The following is a 19271-nucleotide window of genomic DNA, read 5'->3' on the forward strand; positions in this document are numbered from 1 at the left end:
CCAGGTGTCCTTATGGCAACACAGTATTTGAAGAGAAACCTCCTTTTAAATTTGTATAGAGAAGGAAAAAATATCACTAGTTTGTTTCCTCCTGCCGCTTAAGAGAGATAAAAATGTCTGACACTTGCAGGCTATTTCCTCCATTTGGAGATCCCTGTCCTTCCTGCCTGTTACCCTCTCAGTTGGACTGTGAAGAAAGCTGAGCGCCAAAGAATTGATGCTTTTGAACTGTGGTGTTGGAGAAGACTCTTGAGAGTCCCTTGGACTGCAAGGAGATCCAACCAGTCCATCCTAAAGGAGATCAGTCCTGGTTGTTCATTGGAAGGACTGATGTTGAAGCTGAAACTCCAATACTTTGGCCACCTGATGCCAAGAGCTGACTCATTGGAAAAGACCCTGATGCTGGGAAAGATTGAGGGCAGGGGGAGAAGGGAATGACAGAGGATAAGATGGTTGGATGGCATCACTGACTCAGTGACATGGGTTTGGGTAGACTCTGGGAGTTGGTGATGGACAGGGAGGCCTGGTGTGCTGCAGTTCATGGGATCACAAAGAGTCGGACATGACTTAGTGACTGAACTGAACTGAACCACCATAAAAGAGCCCATGTGATTGACAGCAGAGTATTAAGTAGTAGAATCAAATAGGATGTTTACAGAAAATAAATAACAATATAGAATTGTAAATTCAGAAAACTATCTTTAAAGTAAAAGTATTTAAAGATTTAAGAAAAAGTAAATATACAAAATGATTTGTGATTCCTTAATCAAGTTATTCTTTTTAATGTGAATTTGTGTATCTGACTGCATCAGGTCTTAGCTGTGGCATGTGGGATCTTCCCCGAGGCATGAGGGCTCTTTTGTTGCAGCACGTGGCTTCTCTCTAGTGTGGTGCATGGGCTCCAGAGCACACAGGCTTAATAGTTGCTGTGCCAGGCTTAGTTGCCCCATGGCATGTGGGATCTTAGTTCCCCGACCAGGCATAGAACCCTTGTACCCTGCATTGGAAGGTGGATTCTTAACCACTGGACTACCGGTAAAGTCCCAAATCAAGTTATTCCTTATCAAAGCAAAGTAAAGTTACTAATGTTTAAAGTAGATTATCGTTTCTTCTTCCACTTCTGGTGCTGCTTGTGTGCTCATTGAGTTTGGACCTCGTACCTTTTTTGTGAAGCGGAAGCTGAGGAGACAGCAGTCCTCGACATGGTAGACAAAAAGCCCAAGGAAGATGTCAAGACTGAGAACATCAATCATATTAATTTGTAGGTGGTGGGGCAGGATGGCTCTGTGGTGTGGTTTAAGATTAAGAGGCATACATACACTGAAGGAGAGTTACACGGCTCAAAAGACTGAGAACATCAATCATATTAATTTGTAGGTGGTGGGGCAGGATGGCTCTGTGGTGTGGTTTAAGATTAAGAGGCATACATACACTGAAGGAGAGTTACACGGCTCAAAAGACTGAGAACATCAATCATATTAATTTGTAGGTGGTGGGGCAGGATGGCTCTGTGGTGTGGTTTAAGATTAAGAGGCATACATACACTGAAGGAGAGTTACACGGCTCAAAACAGCCAGGAGTTAAAACCCCGCTCTGGGTTCTCCCCACCACTCTTTGCAAAACAAAGAACTCTCTCACCTGAAGAAAACATGGACCTTAAGGTAGATTACGCCCAGCTCCCAGCTAGTCCCTGCCTCTGGCCAATCTCCAGAATACCTTGCCCCAGCCATTTAAGAGATAACTAATCCGAACAACCTTGGAGAAAACAGGCCCCCTTAAGACAGTTGATTTCCACATATATGCCTATATATACTTACTCTTTTCTTGAGTTAGTGCATTAGCTCACTAATCGGACTGCTGCCTCTTCTCGTCTCATTAAAGGTGATCTGTTCCTATAAAGTACCGGTCTCATTCTTTTTCTGAACTTCACCTTCTCTAACTCCCTTACCCTATATACACCGCGTAGTAAACTAATAAAAGCCTATTGTGAATGACAAGATTTATCAATGGGGCAGATCAGATTCCAATTTGATGGGCAGCTAATCAATGAAACAAACACACCTGCATAGTCGGAGATGGAAGATGAAGATACTATTGACATATTCCAGCAGCAGGAAGGAAGTGTCTACTAAAAAGGGAACCTGCTACTTTACTCCAGAATTCTGTTCCTCCAGACCAAGAAGACATTGTCAGTTAGAAAACGACAGTTTTCTCCCACCACATCCTGACTACTACAGTATAGTTTCTCCATTCTTTAGTTTCCCTCGTACCCATTCCTTTATTGTACTTGAAGTAACTGGTGTGTGTGCACAAGCATGTTGCATTTTTTTAAACTGAATGGCCAATGGTATGTTTTGCTCAGCATCAAATGGAGACGGGATAGGGAAAAATACTGATTCTCTGAAAATACCCCCTTTTCTCCGTTAGTGGCAGGCCCATCACCTCTTATCTTTGTATTCCAGTAAGTTATTTTGCTCTCACTGTTTAACAACAACAACAAAAAAGAAGAACATAAAAATTCTTGTATACTTTGTTTCATTGGAGAATTTTAATGTTTTTCATTTATCACTGTAAAACCATGAACAATTTTATAACTTTTTGTACATAGCTGTTACATGTAGAGCGATCTGTCTTTAAGCAGAGATAAATTACTCTAAAAGAAATGAATCCTGGATCGTTTTCTCTACTAGTCAAGCATCTTGTTGTTTAAATAAACGTGTTTAAAAATGAAAAAAAAAAAAAAAAGTAAGCTCCTATTCATTCTTAACATGCATTTCTAGTCACAAAGAAAATTAATTAGTGTTAGTCACTCAGTCGTGCCCGACTCTTTGCGACCCCATGGACTGCAGTCCACCAGGCTCCTCTGTCCATGAGATTTTCCAGGCAAGGATACTGGAGTGGGTTGCCATTACCTTCTCCAGGAGATCTTCCCAACCCAGGGATTGAACCCGGGTCTCCTGCACTGCAGGCAGATTCTTTACCAACTGAGCTACAAGGGAAGCCCACAAAGAAAATTAATTGATATCAGTTTAGATCAGTGCTTATATGCTGGGAGATTAAGTTATTACAAATATTCTATTATTTAATTCCCACAATAGGCCTATAAGGTAAGTCTTAGTACTTTTATTTCTTATGGAAAACTGAATCTATTTAATTTTAATAAGGGCTGGGCTGCTGTCTATGGGGTCACACAGAGTCGGACACAACTGAAGTAACTTAGCAGCAGCAGTATGATAATAAAATTTTGTTATTTCAAAGCCCAAGCTCTTAACTGTCCACAGTGTTCCCCAACTATAATATGTGACCTGTAAGAGGACCCTGCTATGAAATAGCTCAACTTAGTTTTAGCCATTACCATGACCTGCTCTTGCTTCATTAATGGCTCTCCCTCGTACTCCACATCCTAGGGAATCTGACTTCTACCTTTTCTTGGGGAGTATTCTACTGAAAGAGCACCCGTGCTGGAGAAACGCAGTCCTAGGGCTAATCATCCTGTCTTCTGCACTGTTAGCCATGAAATATTGGATGTACCTCATAAGTTTATGTATTCCTTTCATGACCTGATAGGAACTTGTTCTTCATGTGAAATTTTTGAAGATTTACTGGGATAAAGATACTCTATGTATATATGTATATTTATACACATAATTATATGTATGTGTACACATGTACATGTGTGTATGAGTGTGTATATATATACCATTCCCAGTTTATATGCTTTGTCATTCCACCAGGACAAGGTACTACCCTTCTATAATTTGATGTAGACGCTGTATAGTAGTCTGCTCTAATTTATAACATATACTTCTCAGAGAAAAGCTTGCTCCTTTGCTATCCTAGGTCAATTTCTCATCATGAATTTGAAACTAGTTACCAAAAAAAAAGAACAGAAAAGAAAAGTACATGGTATGGCATATACTGTAGAATGTGTGGGTGAGTGTGTGAGTGTGTGTGTGTGTGTGTGTGCGCGCGCGCGCGCGCACGCATGCATGCTCAGTCTTGTCTGACTCTTTTTGACTCCATGGACTGTAGCCCACCAGGCTCCTCTGTCTGTGTAAATTTTAAAGCAAGAATACTGGATTGAGTTGCCATTTCCTCCTCCAGGGGATCTTCCCAACCCAGAAATCGAACGAGCATTCGATCTTTAGGTGGATCAAAAGGGTGGATTCTTTACCACTGTGCCAACTGGGAAGCCCTGTACTGTGTTTTACCATAACAGAAAGGCCTGAAAATCAAAAGGCTATCCTTAATAAGAACAGCTATCCCTAAACATGGCTTCCTCTGCTAGATAGGTTTCAGAAACTCATACTTTTATACTTTTCTGACCCATTTCCAGTAAAGGAGGTTAAAAATGGTCCCATATAGAGCAGCCTCAGTATAAAAAAGTTCTGTAAAACAAGATGGGAACTGGAGTGGTCTTGCCAGCCAAGTCTGGGAACTTGAAAAATGAGACTTGATAGGTCCATTATTGTTCATCTGAAGGGCACAAATATGTACACAGAACATTGACACAGCTTATACTTTTCCGTAATCATAGAGTAAATCTTTATTAAATTGTGCAGGACACTTAAATAGTTGTTTTACACTGACATTTAGTTTTACACAATGATCTTAAGAGTTAGGCACAGTTTTAAACCCTAGTTTGTACTTAAGGAAAAAGAAGCTCAGAAATTTTTCATCATTACACACCTTGTAAAGTCAAGACAGGATTAGAACTCCAACACTCTGAACATAAAATTATTATTCTGTGTACAGATATTGCTTGTGTTTTCCTTTCCATGACCCTTTGATAAACTGAGTGTGTCCTGGGCAACAGACATTCGCTCAAATACTTAGTTGATGGTAGTGGGTGGGGAGTGATTGTAGATTGTCCTGGATATCATAGATGGAGGCAGACAGGCTTTGCCATGTTTCTTTAGGTTGGTGGTCAAAAAAGAAATTTATGGAGGATTATGAGGGCAAAGACGTTATACCATTACTGTTTTTTTATTTAGAAGGGATTAGAGGTCTCTCTTTGAGAATACAAAAGAGAGTCAATGGGTAATTAAGCATGTCTGCTAACTCAAAGCAGATGCACTCTGCATCCCAAAGATGAGCACAAGTTCTAAAGTAGAGATGGGAGACTGGAAGGAAGAGATGGTGTGAATGGCACAGATCGGCTCAGGTATAGAAGATGAAATCCAAGGCAAGGGTCACTATAAGAAGTGGGAGCGGGAACAAAAGTTTCACGAACTTGGAGGGCACAGTGTCATGGGAGCCGGACAGTCCCAAGGATTGAAATATGGATAGGCATTCCGAGAAAAGTTGCACTTAGAGAACTTATAGATGAGTGACCCATGGTTTGTGACATTGAAAAATGAGACAGTGCCTGCTTCATAGTCTAGAAAAACACCAACATGACGGGGAGGAACAGTCATGGAAAGAGTTAAGACTCTTGAGTCAGGATGAGTGCTGGAAGAGTCCTCAAAGGCTTCATATCTAAATTTATCCTTTAACCCTATAACCCAGTAACCAAATTGAGGTCTGTATATGGAGTAAGCATTTTCATAACTCGTGCTTTGTTGAACAGCAAACTTTATATTACAGGAGCGTATTCGACAGTATACCCCTAGGATCCAGGCATTCTTCTCGGATACATCTATTTCCCAGTAGTGTTTCCCTGAGGAGAAATATTGGCAGCTCAAGATACCATAATTATAATACTTAACAGGCCATATTGGCACAGATAGCACTTGTCTCTGATCTTCTGAAAGGACAAGATTCAAATTTAGGTTGAATGGATTCAATGTGATGTCCACTGCAGAGGAAAAAAAAAAAATCAAAACATATAACAAATATAGGGTAAGCTTATCCAGTGACATTGTGAAGAGGGAACTTGGCAATTGACTGTGAAGAACTTGTGTTGATGGACTGGGGAAAGGGGTTCAAACATTAGAGTGACATATTATATGCATGTATCAGGAGGTGAACACATGGGGCTATGACCAAATCTAATTGAAACTGCAAACTTCGGAAATGGGGTCAGAACACAGTAATTTGAAGACCCGATAAATCTTCTTACCCCAGTGGCACTGGACGCGTGTTAGGTCTGAAATGATAAAAGATTCAATGATGTTGATTGATGCAAGTGACTAAGCACTGATACCTACTTCTTTTCTAGGGTGGGGTAAGGGGTAGGACCACTGTGAAGCTATGAAGTGGTGAATGAGAGGATGAACCAGAAACCTAGCCATTCTCCCTTTTATATAACCACATCCTCTTCAGCAATACCCCTTCTCTGAACACCCTCCTTCTTTCAACCCCAACTTGTGCCGAAATTTAGTCCCTGGCACCACAAGAATCCCATATCCACACTCCTGCCCTGGCTTCCACACCTTTAAACGTGTGCAGCATTCCACGCAGATCTGGAACACGGAATACATTCTTCAGTTTCTTGGAAACCGTTTTTGGCTTCTTCAGTGTCCAGATCTCACTCCTGGAGATGACATAAATGTTGACCCTACATCTCTTACATTCCATCCTTTTAATACCACTGCCTTCCTCTCCTTCCATGCACTGATGCACTTAAACCTTCCTCCCTGAGAAACCCAAGGAGGGGAGAAGTGAAGGCTCTGACACTGCAGCCAAAAGAAATGTGCTCATGTCTACCTGCCCACTTAGGAAGAACACCTTCACTTAAAAAAGTAAAATAAAAAGCTGTCTCCTTCTAGAAATGGAATATATTAACCCTTCTTTTGATACTTCATGGAATGAATATGAAACTAGGTGAAATACTGTTTAGGAAAGGCTTTTGCTACCTCTGTGTTGTGCTGTGCTGTGCTGTGCTGTGCTGTGCTTAGTTGCTCAGTCATGTCCGAATCTTTGCGACCCCATTGACTGTAGCCCATCAGGCTCTTCTGTCCATGGGGATTCTCCAGGCAAGAATACTGGAGTGAGTATTCCTCCATGCTTTCCTCCAGAGTCTTCCCAACCCAGGTCTCCTGCATTGCAGATGGATTCTTTTACTGTCTGAATCACCAGGGAAACCCTTTGCTACCTCTAAAATGGTACTAATATGGAAAAGTCATCATACACCATTAATGGGTCTCCCAGATGGACATTCCCAAGCAGATCAGTAGGGAGGCTACAGATCCTGACTGTGGTATGGGTCTATTTTTGGAAAGCTGATAAGCCCGTGCCCTGGTTCAAAGCTTTACTTCCAGGGGTGTGGCCCACAAACAACACTGGAGATTTTTAGGAGTTCTGGGAAAAAGTTAAAAACTTCTGGCAAAGGAGAAGTTACGACTACTGAACTGAAAATGGTTAGAACTTCATGTGTTTGTAAAGAATTTGGTGCTGCTAGATGGATCAGCAAACTTTAGACACAAAGACTACACTTTCCTGTGTAAGTTTTTAAAATGTGTGACTTGGAAAAGATTAATTATTGCCACCAGAGTCAAAACCAATAACCTCAAGGCTCAGGTCTGCTTGTGGAATGATGTAGTCCCACTCTACTTCTATGTAGGCAAAATTTAAAACAAAACAAAACATTTTTTTTTCCTCTTTAAAGCTGACCCGCATAACTATTTTAGGGCTTGACAAGGCCCATGTGCTAACACAAGCACCAGTGAAATAAAGAAACCAAAGAAGAACAGAGGGTGAAATAAATGAGTGAAGTCACAGGAGTCTAACAGTAAAATCCTTTATCCTCTTTACCCTTATAGACCCTAACTCTGTGAATTCCAACTACCGGATTCATTAACATAGAATCTGGATCATTCTCAAAAAATATAGAACACTAAAATCCTCATCTATGACCACAATTTAAAATAATACTACATCAAAATTTCATTGTTTGGGGAGATTTTTCATTCTGATTGACCAGATAACTCTTATGGCTACCAACCTTTCTTCATACCACATGAGCATGACTCCTGATCACCCATACGCACCATTTCATGATTCCACTCATGTCCTAGGAGGAAGAGAGAAAACACAAGTCAAGGAGAAGAAATAAAACAGCAGGATTAAGGAAACAAAGAATAGGAAAACTATAGAGAAAAACAGAGCAGTCAAAGTTATTTGAAATTATTTGAAAAAATCAATAAAATAGATAACTCTTTAGCTAGATATCTCAAGAAAAAAATACATAGAAGGCAAATTACTAAAACAAGAATTAGAGAAGAGACGGTACTACTGAATTAACAGAAATTAAAAGATCATAAAGGCTATGAAAAATTATATACCAACAAATTAGATAGTGCAAATTAAATGGACAAATTCCTTCAAACACAGAAACTATCCACACTGATTCAGAGAGAAATAGAAAAACTGAATAGACCTAAAACATGTAGAGATTGGACTGGAAACCAAAAACTTCCTGTAAAGGAAAGTCCAGTTCTAGATGGCTTCACTGGTGAATTCTGATAGTTTTAAAGACAAAATAGTACAAATACTTCACAAATTCTTCCAAAAAACAGAAGATAAGGAAACACTTCCCAACTCATTCCATGAGGCCAATACTATTCTGATACTAAAATGAGACAAAGACATTACAAGAAAAGTAAACTACAGGCTAATATCCCTTATGAATATAGACATGAAACTTTTTCAATGAAACACTAGAAAATTTAATCCAGCAAAATATATAATGTTTTATATTTTATATACATCATGCGCCCATGCATACTAAGTCGATTCAGTCATATCTGACTCTTTCCGACTCTATGGACTGTAGCCTCCCAGGCTCCTCTGTCCATGGGATTCTCCAGGCAAGAATATTGGAGTAGGTTGCCATTCCCAAGATCAAACCCAGATCTATTATGTCTCCTGCATTGGCAGGCAGGTTCTTTACCACTAGTGCCACCTGGGAAGCCCATTATACATCATAGTTAACTTGAATTTATCCCAGAAATGCCATGTTGCTTTAACATTAGAAAAGCCATCAATATGAGTGAAAATAAGCTTGATAAATATTTCAAAAGAGCCTCTTAGTGACAACAACAGGATTAGAACTCAAGGACACAGATGAGAAGGTAACTGATACGGGTTCAGAACCGCAGGTTGGATGGCCCTCCTCACCTGCAGCAGCTCCACAGTTGACCATTCACTGCGGCGCTCCAGATCTGAGATGAGTTCCTTCAGCAGCTCGCCCTGCTGAACCAGCTCAGCCTCAGCCACAGCCAAGCTATCCAGGGTCTTCTTCTCCTCTTCCTCCAATTTCTGCAATTCTCTTCGCTCCTCACTGTCTAGGATGCTTCTAAGCTGATTAAACTCTGTTTGTATCCTTTGTCTCTCAGTCTGAATCTGATACTGTAAGGTTAGACAAGGGGGAGAGGGAATGAATTTGTCAGCTGGGGAGTCTACTGTGTAAGGGATTAAGAGCCAGGAAAATATTTTTCAGGGGCTTCTTACCAGGAGGGGAGTTAAAGTAGGCAAGCAATTTTGGGGAAAGCTCAGATTTTTTTTTTTCTATTATTTTCCCTCAGTACAAATCAAAAAGGTCTCAGACAATCTTATCTGCCAACCCTGGGCCAAAATGTAAAGTCTGAGTGAGGTCTGAGTTCTGGATAGCTGTCCTAGACATTCATGCCTCCCTGTATTACTACAGTCCCTAAGTTTGAACCTTGAGAAAAAGCTCAGTCTTTTGCCATTGTCTTCCATTGAAGGTGTCAGAGGCTTGCAGGTGGAATGGAAGACAGAATTCTCCAGGCTTCTTTACCATAGAGGGCTTCCCTGGTGGCTCAGTGGCAAAGAACATGTGTGCAATGCAGGAGACTTGGGTTCAGTCCCTGAGATAGGAAAATCCCCTGTGAAGGGAATGGCAACCCATTCCAGTATTCTTGCCTGGAGAATCTCATGAACAGAGGAGCCTGGCAGGCTACAGTCCATAGGGTTGCAAAGAGTCAGACACGACTAAAGCAACTGAGCACAACAACACAGACTCACCATAAAGTCAGTCTTCATGTTGAATTCCAAAACTCTGTGTATGTTTGAAACATATCCACTCTCTAGACCCTACTTCCCACAGGGAAAGGACAAAGGAGAGAACAAATAAAATGGCACCTGGACTCATTTAATGCCAGGCGATAAGAGGAAGGGGCTTCCTAATGATTAGGACAGGAGGAGAGACAGTTGTGCTGACTCCTAACTCAGAAATGCATTGGGAAGAGTCTCCTCCCACCTTCCAGGAAGTTCTCTCTTCTCTGATGTCAGCTTCCAACTTCTCAGCCTTCTGCTGCTCCTTCCTCAGCCTCGTCAGAGCTGCCTGGAGCATCTCCTATAAGGGAGGAACTACATCAGCATCAAACTTTGGGCTTTTTCAGGACCTGGACAGAGAATAAACAGGGAAGAATCCATGCTGATCTCAGAAGAGACCAGTTTATGGAAACCAATTTGAATCTCATCATTAAAATTGATGACATGAGACAGAAGAAAATCTGAAATGGTAAATGCATTGTTTAGTCCTAAGTGGTGAAAGTCACTATCCTTGCCAATTCTCTCTCTCTTTTTTTTTTTTAGAGTAATTATTGATTCTGCTCTTGCAAGGAATGTCCTTTTTTCTTATTGACACTCTTTCTATATCCAATCCACAATCTTCAACAGCACCCATTCTGCTGAGAGCTAATCTCAGCAACTAGAGCTAATCTGGTGAAGGAATTGCCAATCAATACAACGAAAGAGACAAAAGAAGAAAACCTCTCACTTTCAGCCAAGAGTCTATACTTTTGGCTCCTCCTTTATGTAACTAAAGAAAAACACAGAAATGTCCTTCAGACATTGGAAGTTGAGCATACCATTAAGAGACATACATCAGAGATTATAGAGCTCACTACTATGGTGCCAAACAGAGAAAATGAAAAGGTGAGATTTTCCACCAAGTACTAATTTCCATCCTGGGTCCTACCTGACTTTCCTTGACTGCCTCTTCCATGAGGAATGTGTGGTGACCATGGTGCTCCTGAGATCGTTCACAAAGACGACAAATGACTTTTCTGTCTTCCTTACAGAAGAGTAGGAGTTTCTCTTCATGGTACACACAGAGACCTGTCTTCTGCCCCTCCTCTGGGCTCAGCTTGACCTTTCTGAGTCTCTCCACTATGTTGGCCAGGTGCAGATTAGGCCACAGGTTTCCAAGTGAGTACCGCGTACCACACACAGGACAGCTGCTGTCCCCTCCTAGGCTGATGTCTGTCTCCTTGTTAGTGATGCAAGTCTGGCAGAAGCTGTGACCACAGCCTAGACTTAGGGGTTCTGTTAAAAGCTCCCTGCAGATGGGACAGGATACCTCTTCCTGTAGGTTCATCACAGTATTTAAAGCCATAGCAGCTGCTCCCTGGCTTCCTCCTATCCAAACTTCTGGAGCTCTTCTTGCTTAAGGATTCTGGGATGGATGGGCAGATTGAAAAGAGATATGTAAGACTGGCATAGATAAAAAAGATTTCAATCATGCAGATATTAAAAACTGGTTAAGACTGAAATACAGAAGAACAAGAAAGAACAAATGGAATTAATGGCCTGAGAAATCCACTAATGCCTCAGGGCTTTTGCAGTTTGTTTTTGCATGACTTGATATTTGCATGACTTCCTGTTATGCTTCATCTGACTCCCTCCTTACATGGCCTCTCCTTTGCAGGGCCTTATGCGATTAACTCATCTACAGCACAAGCATCAATACATCACTTGGTGTGCACTTACCATCTTTTTCTTATTATCACTGTATAATATATGATACCTTTCTTGAAGTATCCTACTCCAAAAATGCAATCTGTGTAGATTAGGCACTTGTTTTTATTCACTGCTGTATCCCTAATGCCTAGCACAGGGAACATGATATTTGCTGAATACATAAAGGATCTTCTCACTTCTCCAGAGGAAATTAGACCTTTAAAAAAAAAAAATCAGCATTTCCTCTTTTCTTTCCATTAATTAGCTGTTCTCCTATAGGTGAGCTTTAGGAGCACAGATAGTTTTCCAGTAAAGATTTATCTATGGATCAATCAATCAATTTTCCCATCTGTCTCTCCCAATATACCTTTCCATAAGGAGTCCTCCCACATACTTACACTCACTCCCCAGAGACACACACAGACAGAGTAAACATTATAAAAGGAAAGTAATTTTATGACTAAAAATTGTCTCAGTTCAGTTCAGTTGCTTAGTTGGATCTGACTATTTGTGACTCCAGGGACTGCAGCACACCAGGCCTCCCTGTCCATAACCAACTGCTGGAGTCTACTCAAACTCATGCCCATTGAGTCGGTGATGCCATCCAACCATCTCATCCTCTGTCGTCCCCATTCTTCTTCCACCTTCAATCTTTCCCAGCATCAGGGTCTTTTCCAAGGAGTGAGTTCTTTGCATCAGGTAGCCAAAGTATTGGAGTTTCAACTTCAGCATCAGTCCTTCCAATGAATGTTCGGGACTGATTTCCTTTAGGATGGACAAGTGAGATCTGCTTGCAGTCGAAGGGACTCTCAAGAGTCTTCTCCAACACCACAGTTCAAAAGCATCAATTCTTTGGTGCTCAGCTTTCTTTATAGTCCAACTCTCACATCCATACATGACTACTTGAAAAACCATAGCTTTGACTAGATGGACCTTTGTTGGCAAAGTAATGTCTCTGCTTTTTAATATGCTGTCTAGGCTGGTTATAACTTATCTTCCTAGAAGTAAGTGTCCTTTAATTTCATGGCTGCAGTCACCATCTGCAATGATTTTGGAGCCCCAGAAATAAAGCCTCTCACTGTTTCCATTGTTTCTGCATCTATTGGCCATGAAGTGATGGGACCAGATGCCATGGTCTTAATTCAGTTTTCTGAATGTTGAGCTTTAAGCCAACTTTTTCACTCTCCTCTTTCACTTTCATCAAGAGGCTGTTTAGTTCTTCACTTTCTGCCATAAGAGTGGTGTCATCTGCATATCTGACGTTATTGATATTTCTCCCAGCAATCTTGATTCCAGCTTGTGCTTCATCCAGCCCAGCATTTCTCATGATGTACTTGCATATAAGTAAAATAAGCAGGGTGACAACATACAGCCTTGATATACTCCTTTCCCGATTTGGAACCAGTCTGTTGTTCCATGTCCAGTTCTAACTGTTGCTTCCTGACCTGCATACAGATTTCTCAAGAGGCAGGTCAGGTGGTCTTGTATTAGCATATCTTTAAGAATTTTCCAGAGTTTGTTGTGATCCACACAGTCAAAGGCTTTGGCATAGTCAATAAAACAGAAGTAGATGTTCTTCTGGAACTCTCTTGCTTTTTCCATGATCCAACGGATGTTGCCAATTTGATCTCTGGTTCCTCTGCCTTTTCTAACTCCAACTTGAACATCTGGAAGGTCACGGTTTACATACTGTTGAAGCCTAGCTTGGAGAATTTTGAGCATTATTTTACTAGTATGTGAGATGAGTGCAATTGTGGGGTAGTTTGAGCATTCTTTGGCATTGCCTTTCTTTGGGATTGGAATGAAAATTGACCTTTTCCAGTCCTGTGGCCACTGCTGAGTTTTCCAAATTTGCTGGCATATTGAGTGCAGCATTTTCATAGCATCATCCTTTAGGATTTGGAATAGCTCAATTGGAATTCCATCACCTCCACTAGCTTTGTTCGTAGTGATGCTTTCTAAGGCCCACTTGACTTCACATTCCAGGATGTCTGGCTCTAGGTCACTGATCACACCATCGTGATTATCTGGGTCATGAAGATCTTTTTTGTATAGTTCTTCTGGGTATTCTTGTCACTTCTTCTTAATATCTTCTGCTTCTGTTAAGTCCATACCATTTTTGTCCTTTATTGAGCCCATCTTTGCATGAAATGTTCCTTCGGTATCTCTGATTTTCTTGAAGAGATCTCTAGTCTTTCCCATTCTATTGTTTTCCTCTATTTCTTTGCAGTGATCTAGGAGGAAGGCTTTCTTATCTCTCCTTGCTATTCTTTGGAAGTCTGCATTCAAATGGGTATATCTTTCCTTTTCTCCTTTGCCTTTTACTTCTCTTCTTTTCACAGCTATTTGTAACAATTGTCTAGCCAGTTAGAATTTATAAGTCACTTCAACCTATTTATTTTGCATACAAAAATCCTTGTGAAATGAGTACTCCCTTTATTCAGATGCATAAATAGAATCAAGTGACTTACAAAGATCATTGAAATCAATAAGTTGAATTGGGGTGACTTCCCTGGTGGCTCAGACAGTAAAGTGAATACGGGAGACCCAAGTTCAATCCCTGGGGCGGGAAGATCTCCTGGAGAAGGAAATGGCAACCCACTCCAGTATTCTTGCCTGGAGGAGCCTGATGGGGTCCCAAGGAGTCAGACACAACTGAGCGACTTCACTCACTTCACTCATAGTGTCTTCAGGGTCTTCTTTCAGAGGCCTGGTGGGTGTGATAAACCTAGAGGTACATAGTTTTGAGAAATCAAATAATTTTCCAAATAGGAGAATATCGAAGATATTGCTGCTGAATAAGTAAGATTTTAATCGAAAGTTGAATGATGAGAAGGGAATATGAAATGAGAGGAAAAAAATATTTTAGAGAAAAGGAGTCACCTATGTGAATGTCCTGTTAGTGAAAGGCACGGCATCTTTGAACTGCTTTAAAATGTCAGCCTGACTGGTATACAGAGAGCTGCTAGGCTTTCAGAATGGCAAGAACCCAGAAGGGACCAGAAATTTTACAATTCCTACATGATGTGAAGTCTCCTTCCAAAGAGCAGAGGTTCAGTGATGGAAGTTTGTAGGACAAGTTGATGGAAACAATGGAGAGAAGCAGAAGAGAGTGAGAGATGAGAAAAAATGAGAGGCTTGGGAGTTAGAGATTGTGTACATGGGAATGAAGGATTATCATCAGGCTTAAGTCTTTACTTCCTGTAAGAAGGAAGACATTGGCATTACCTTCTCCTGTTCTTTATTTTTGTTATTTTTAGTAAACAGAGACCTCAGCTTCGTCAAAGAAGTTGTGACTCTTATAGGGTCACCTATAGGATCCTGTAAGCTATGCTTCTGGTTCTTACAAGGTAATCAATCTGCTGGCATAAAACTTACTTAAACTACGTTAGTTTCATACATATCCACCTGATCTTGTTCTCTTGCAAATGACCTGAAGAGAGAGACGATGTACCTACTATATTACAATATGGCCCCTCATGCAGAGCCCACCAGAGGCGGCCATACTGACTTCTGGGTCTCTTCTCCTCTGTGCCCCTGCTAGGCTAAGTGAACCTGGTTGGCTTCTGCCCTGCTAAGATATGTGAGTGGGAATGGCAAACCAACCCTGAAACTAGTGCTAGTGGTCATCAGAGGTCCTGTCACAGAGTGGTAGCATGGCGATGCTGACTCTCAGAACCTGGACTCAGTACAAGGAACTATGAAGCAAAAAATTACAGAAATAAAAATAAAGGAATATCTCAGTAGATATTAATATCTTGGAACTTGCTATGATGGGTTTTTTTGTCTCCTATGCAGATACATTCACTTGCTTGAATGTGAGCTTATTTGAAAACAAGGTCTTTGCAGATGTAATCAAGTTGAGATGAGATTATACTGATACAAAGTGGGCTATAAACACAATGACCAATATCCTTTAAGAAGACGAGAGGGCACACAGACATGCTGGAAAGAAGGCCATGTGGCGATGGTGGCAGAGATTGGAGTAGTGCAGCCATGAGGCAAGAAATGACTAGGATTTCTGAAAGCCACCAGAAACAGGAGGTGAACATGCAATGGATTCCTCCTTGGAGCCTACAGAAAAGAAACAAGTCTACCACCACTTTGATTTTGGACTTCTAGCCTCCTGAACTATGAGAAAATAAATTTCTGTTCCTTGAACAACCCAATTTGTGATCCATTTTTCTTTGTGACAGTCCTAGGAAATGAATACAGTTGCAAAGGTTTGATATTGAAACAAAGATCTGAGGGATTCATAAGCTATAAACTTACTCTTTCTCTAAAGAATCGGGGAGAGGGGCATAATGAAAGCTGCATGGAGATAAATTTAGGTCTAGAAATCTGTCCACTTCACCAATCATCCATGAAGTGAACCTGGTGAGAAGTAAAGCTGGTGGGTATAATCTAGCCAATGGTAGAGATACTGAAAATTGTCTAAAGGCCATATGTTGTTAACTCCTGGCTGCAGTGACTATGTGTCAGATCAGGCTCTGATAACTGGCAAGACCAGAGGTTTACATAATATGGCACTGTACAACTGAAGCTATGAGCCAACATTGGCATGATATGTTTTCATTCTATTGAGAATCCACTCAATACTGAGAAACACTAAGAGTCTACAGAGGAGGGAAGAGTAGAACATGCATTCTACTGTGGGGCTTTGGATCTCCTGTTTAGAGTTTGGCTGCAAGGAACTGATGTCAAAGTGGATGCCACCATAAATGGCTGCAAAAGGAGAAAGATGCAGAGGAGCCAGAGCCCCCAAACATGGGCAGTGACCCAACCAAGACCCAAGAATGACCCCAAGAGCCCAGCAGCCATTTTTCAGGGACATGGAGAAGGGAATACAAGAAGTATCTACCTGATAGAATTCCCAGGTCAGAGAGTTGTAATGGTGTCAAATGAATGCCTCCTACACTTGAGTCTTCTCCTAATATCTGGATTCATGATATTGTAAACTCTATGCTTCTCTGCAGATTAGACAGTAAAATGAAAGTGTGTCTAGAAAGTGGAGTGCAGGGAAGGATGACCCTAGGAGCTTCTGGACAACATCCCAGACACTTCTCTGGGTTTCCTGAGTCAGGAACTGCCAATGAGAAAAGCAGGCCTTTAAGTCTCTCACATTCGTAAGATTGTGCTCAATTTTCTTTTCACAATGAGACCTTTGGGACTTCACTATTGGTCCAGTGGTTGACTCCACCTTCCAGTGCAAGAGATGCAAGTTTGATCCCTGGTTGGGGAACCTAGGTCCTACATGCCACAGGGTGTGACCAGAATTTGTAAAAAACAAATCAATGAGGCTTTAAGAGCACTACTTAAAATTGCAAGACCTTTACTGGGTCTTTGCAGATCCCTCAGCCTGAGTCAACATTTAAAAAATGTTCCTCCATAATATTAATCATCTTCTTATATACTACATTTAGTTTGTTTGTTTACAATCTCTTCCCAGCTCTAATGTAAGCTACTATATGTATTTAACATTTATTGTATGTTGAATGGATATTCATTGTACTTTTAAAACCAGCAGCCTACTTTAGTTCCTATGAACTACATCTTAAAAATAAATGAATAAATCTATTTTCCTTCTATTTATTGCACCTTATTTTTGACCCTGAGAAGACAGTTGTTATCTGGGGAGAAGTGGATCCTATTCAAGAGTAAGGCATAGACTCACAGAAAGGCAGTAACAATGACTTCTGAAAAGTAGGCACACAGAACAGAGAGGCCATGTATCAGAATGTAAGTAAGATATCAATCCTTGTGTATATGTAGCACAGCTTCTTTATCCATTCTTCTATAAATGGACATTAAGGTCCCACTCTATGGCACAGGGAACTATACTCAATATCCTATGATAAACCTAATGGAAAAGCATATAAAAAATAATATATATGTATAACTGGATCACTTTTCTGCCTAGCAGAAATTAACACAACATTGTAAATCAACTACACTTCAATAAAATAAATTTTAAAATTAAAAAAATAAGATAGGATAATAACAATAAAGAAAGATATCAATCACTGTGAAATGCGAGCTTAAGATGGGACATCCTTAGTGTAAATCGATAAGAGCAAACTTCTTGGCAAGACCACTGAGTCTTTGGGCTCCTTCTGAGCAATAATCAACTCCTTATTAATTAGTGGTCTATTGTAAATAATAAGTAATTGAGGGAACAATCACTGCAAAGGTGTGCCTAAGCGGAAGAAGAAGGAAGAAAAGCTCCAAGGCAGCAGAGACTACTGAAGAGAGAGTAGCAGGTCTATTCAGGGAAGTGCAAGCAGATTCCTGAGACTGGACCTCAGCGGGACACATGATAAGTGGAAGCCACAGAGGTGGGCAATTGTCATAACATCCAACCTGCCATCCTCAGGCAGGACAGAAGCTGAGGGGATGTCAGGACGGCTACAGACAGCCCCTCAGTGGTGCTAGGAGGAGGGCGAAAGGATCAACTTCAACATTGCCCCTGGCCATGTTCCCAAGGCTCCGTTCTGTCTCATGCTCCATACAAGAAGCTGGGGCTTCACACAGTTGGAAAACAAGGACCTCCTTCACCAGGTTTTCTTCTGAGGAGGTGGAGGTGAGTAGATTTTCTGTTCATCTCTTTATGAGAGAGAGACACACACACACACACAGAAAGATAAACACACAGAGAGACACACAGAGAGAGGATTCTATTTCCTCTCAGGAAGGTAGACAATCAAAGCTATGGTGTAGGAAAGAGATGCGGATGGACTCAGCCTGGAGAAATAAGTGCTCCTCCAGGAAGCAAGCAAGGCCCTCTGCCTCTTTCACACTCACTTCTTTCCAGGCGGTTCCTTCTCTAGACTCAGAGCTGCCATCTGTCTGCACTCAGCAGGAAGCCTGCAAGTTGGCTTTTTTGACCTTCAGTGCAAGCCTGGGCCACAATCTAAACTCATCCAATTAAGCCTAGTACTTTCCTTCCAGAGTCTCCCGCCCTCTGTGCCTCCACAAACCTCCCCACACACCTTCAGCTTCCAGAGAAGACTCTTGGTTTCAGTGGTGAAGAAAAGCAGGGGCAATCAAGGTCAGAATTCACTCACCAAATAGGGCTCAGTCTGCATGAAGCAGTTTCTTATGAGGAGCTGGCAGAGAAACGAAAGTGAAATCTTGGCCTGGCAGGAAGAGGAAGAGGGGAGGAACTCTGGGCCAAGTTGGCAGCTGTCCCTTAGGGCCACTGGGGAGAGAGTAATGCTTTAACCCAGAGGTTCTCAAGAGGGGAGGGGCCTTTGGCCTCTGTGACAAATTTGGTTGTGGGGGATGCTTCTGCCATCTAGTGGACAGAGACCAGGGATACAGCCAACCATTCTATAATGCACAGGATCACTCCCACAACAGTGTTCTGTCCAAAATGCCGAGGTTGAGAAATTCTGTGTAGCCATCTCTGTTTCCTAGACCAGCTAGAAGTGGAGGGTCTCCACCACTTTCATAATTGTGCACAGGCCCTCAATCATTCTACCATTTAAAACAAATATTTATTTGGCTGTGATATATCTTAGTTGTGGCATGTGGGATCTTCAATCTTCATTGTGGTACGCAGTATCTAGTCCCCTGACCAGGGATCGAACCTGGGCCACCTGCTTTGGGAGTACAGAGTCTTAACC

The 19271-nt window shown here is 41.4% G+C and overlaps 1 protein-coding gene and 1 long non-coding RNA gene across 11 annotated transcripts in view; one reads left to right on the plus strand and one right to left on the minus strand.

Annotated features, from left to right (window-relative positions):
- LOC147357958 (uncharacterized) overlaps positions 1-15815 on the plus strand; it is a 53376-nt gene extending 37561 nt beyond the window's left edge. Inside the window, exon 2 of the long non-coding RNA XR_015141543.1 lies at positions 15445-15815. This is a non-coding gene — a long non-coding RNA (uncharacterized LOC147357958). The remainder of the gene's footprint in view (positions 1-15444) is intronic.
- Positions 4516-18880, minus strand: TRIM34 (tripartite motif containing 34). Of its 10 annotated transcripts, XM_086338410.1 has the most exons (9): positions 18711-18765; positions 14320-14374; positions 10886-11362; positions 10163-10258; positions 9061-9291; positions 7932-7954; positions 6375-6475; positions 6062-6088; positions 4516-5797 (listed from the first exon to the last, which is right to left on the minus strand). In XM_086338410.1, the coding sequence occupies exons 3-9, from the start codon at positions 11300-11302 to the stop codon at positions 5226-5228; spliced, it is 1467 nt and encodes a 488-aa protein (XP_086194536.1). In that variant the 5' UTR covers positions 11303-11362; positions 14320-14374; positions 18711-18765; the 3' UTR covers positions 4516-5225. The 10 variants fall into 10 exon arrangements, 8 of the variants coding, with proteins under 8 accessions (XP_086194536.1, XP_086194533.1, XP_086194534.1 ...); XR_015141541.1 differs by lacking the exon at positions 14320-14374 and having other exon boundaries at positions 7886-7954; positions 18711-18841; XR_015141542.1 differs by lacking the exons at positions 14320-14374; positions 18711-18765 and adding an exon at positions 11677-11863 and having other exon boundaries at positions 7886-7954.
- Positions 18881-19271: the final 391 nt, after the last annotated feature.

The sequence above is a fragment of the Bos grunniens genome, chromosome 15, assembly GCF_055505025.1.
Source record: "Bos grunniens cultivar Pamir isolate PY7600 chromosome 15, Bosgru_T2T1.0, whole genome shotgun sequence".
NCBI classification, from domain to species: domain Eukaryota; kingdom Metazoa; phylum Chordata; class Mammalia; order Artiodactyla; family Bovidae; genus Bos; species Bos grunniens.

Excerpts from the sequence above, each read along its gene's own strand:
- TRIM34 (XM_086338407.1), bottom strand. The coding sequence starts at position 11,302 with ATGGCTTTAAATACTGTGATGAACCTACAGGAAGAGGTATCCTGTCCC. Across the intron at positions 9,292-10,162 it reads AAGAGAGAACTTCCTGGAAG|TATCAGATTCAGACTGAGAG; the intron begins GTGGGAGGAGAC and ends CTAACCTTACAG. Across the intron at positions 7,955-9,060 it reads CAACTGTGGAGCTGCTGCAG|GACATGAGTGGAATCATGAA; the intron begins GTGAGGAGGGCC and ends TCTTCCTCCTAG.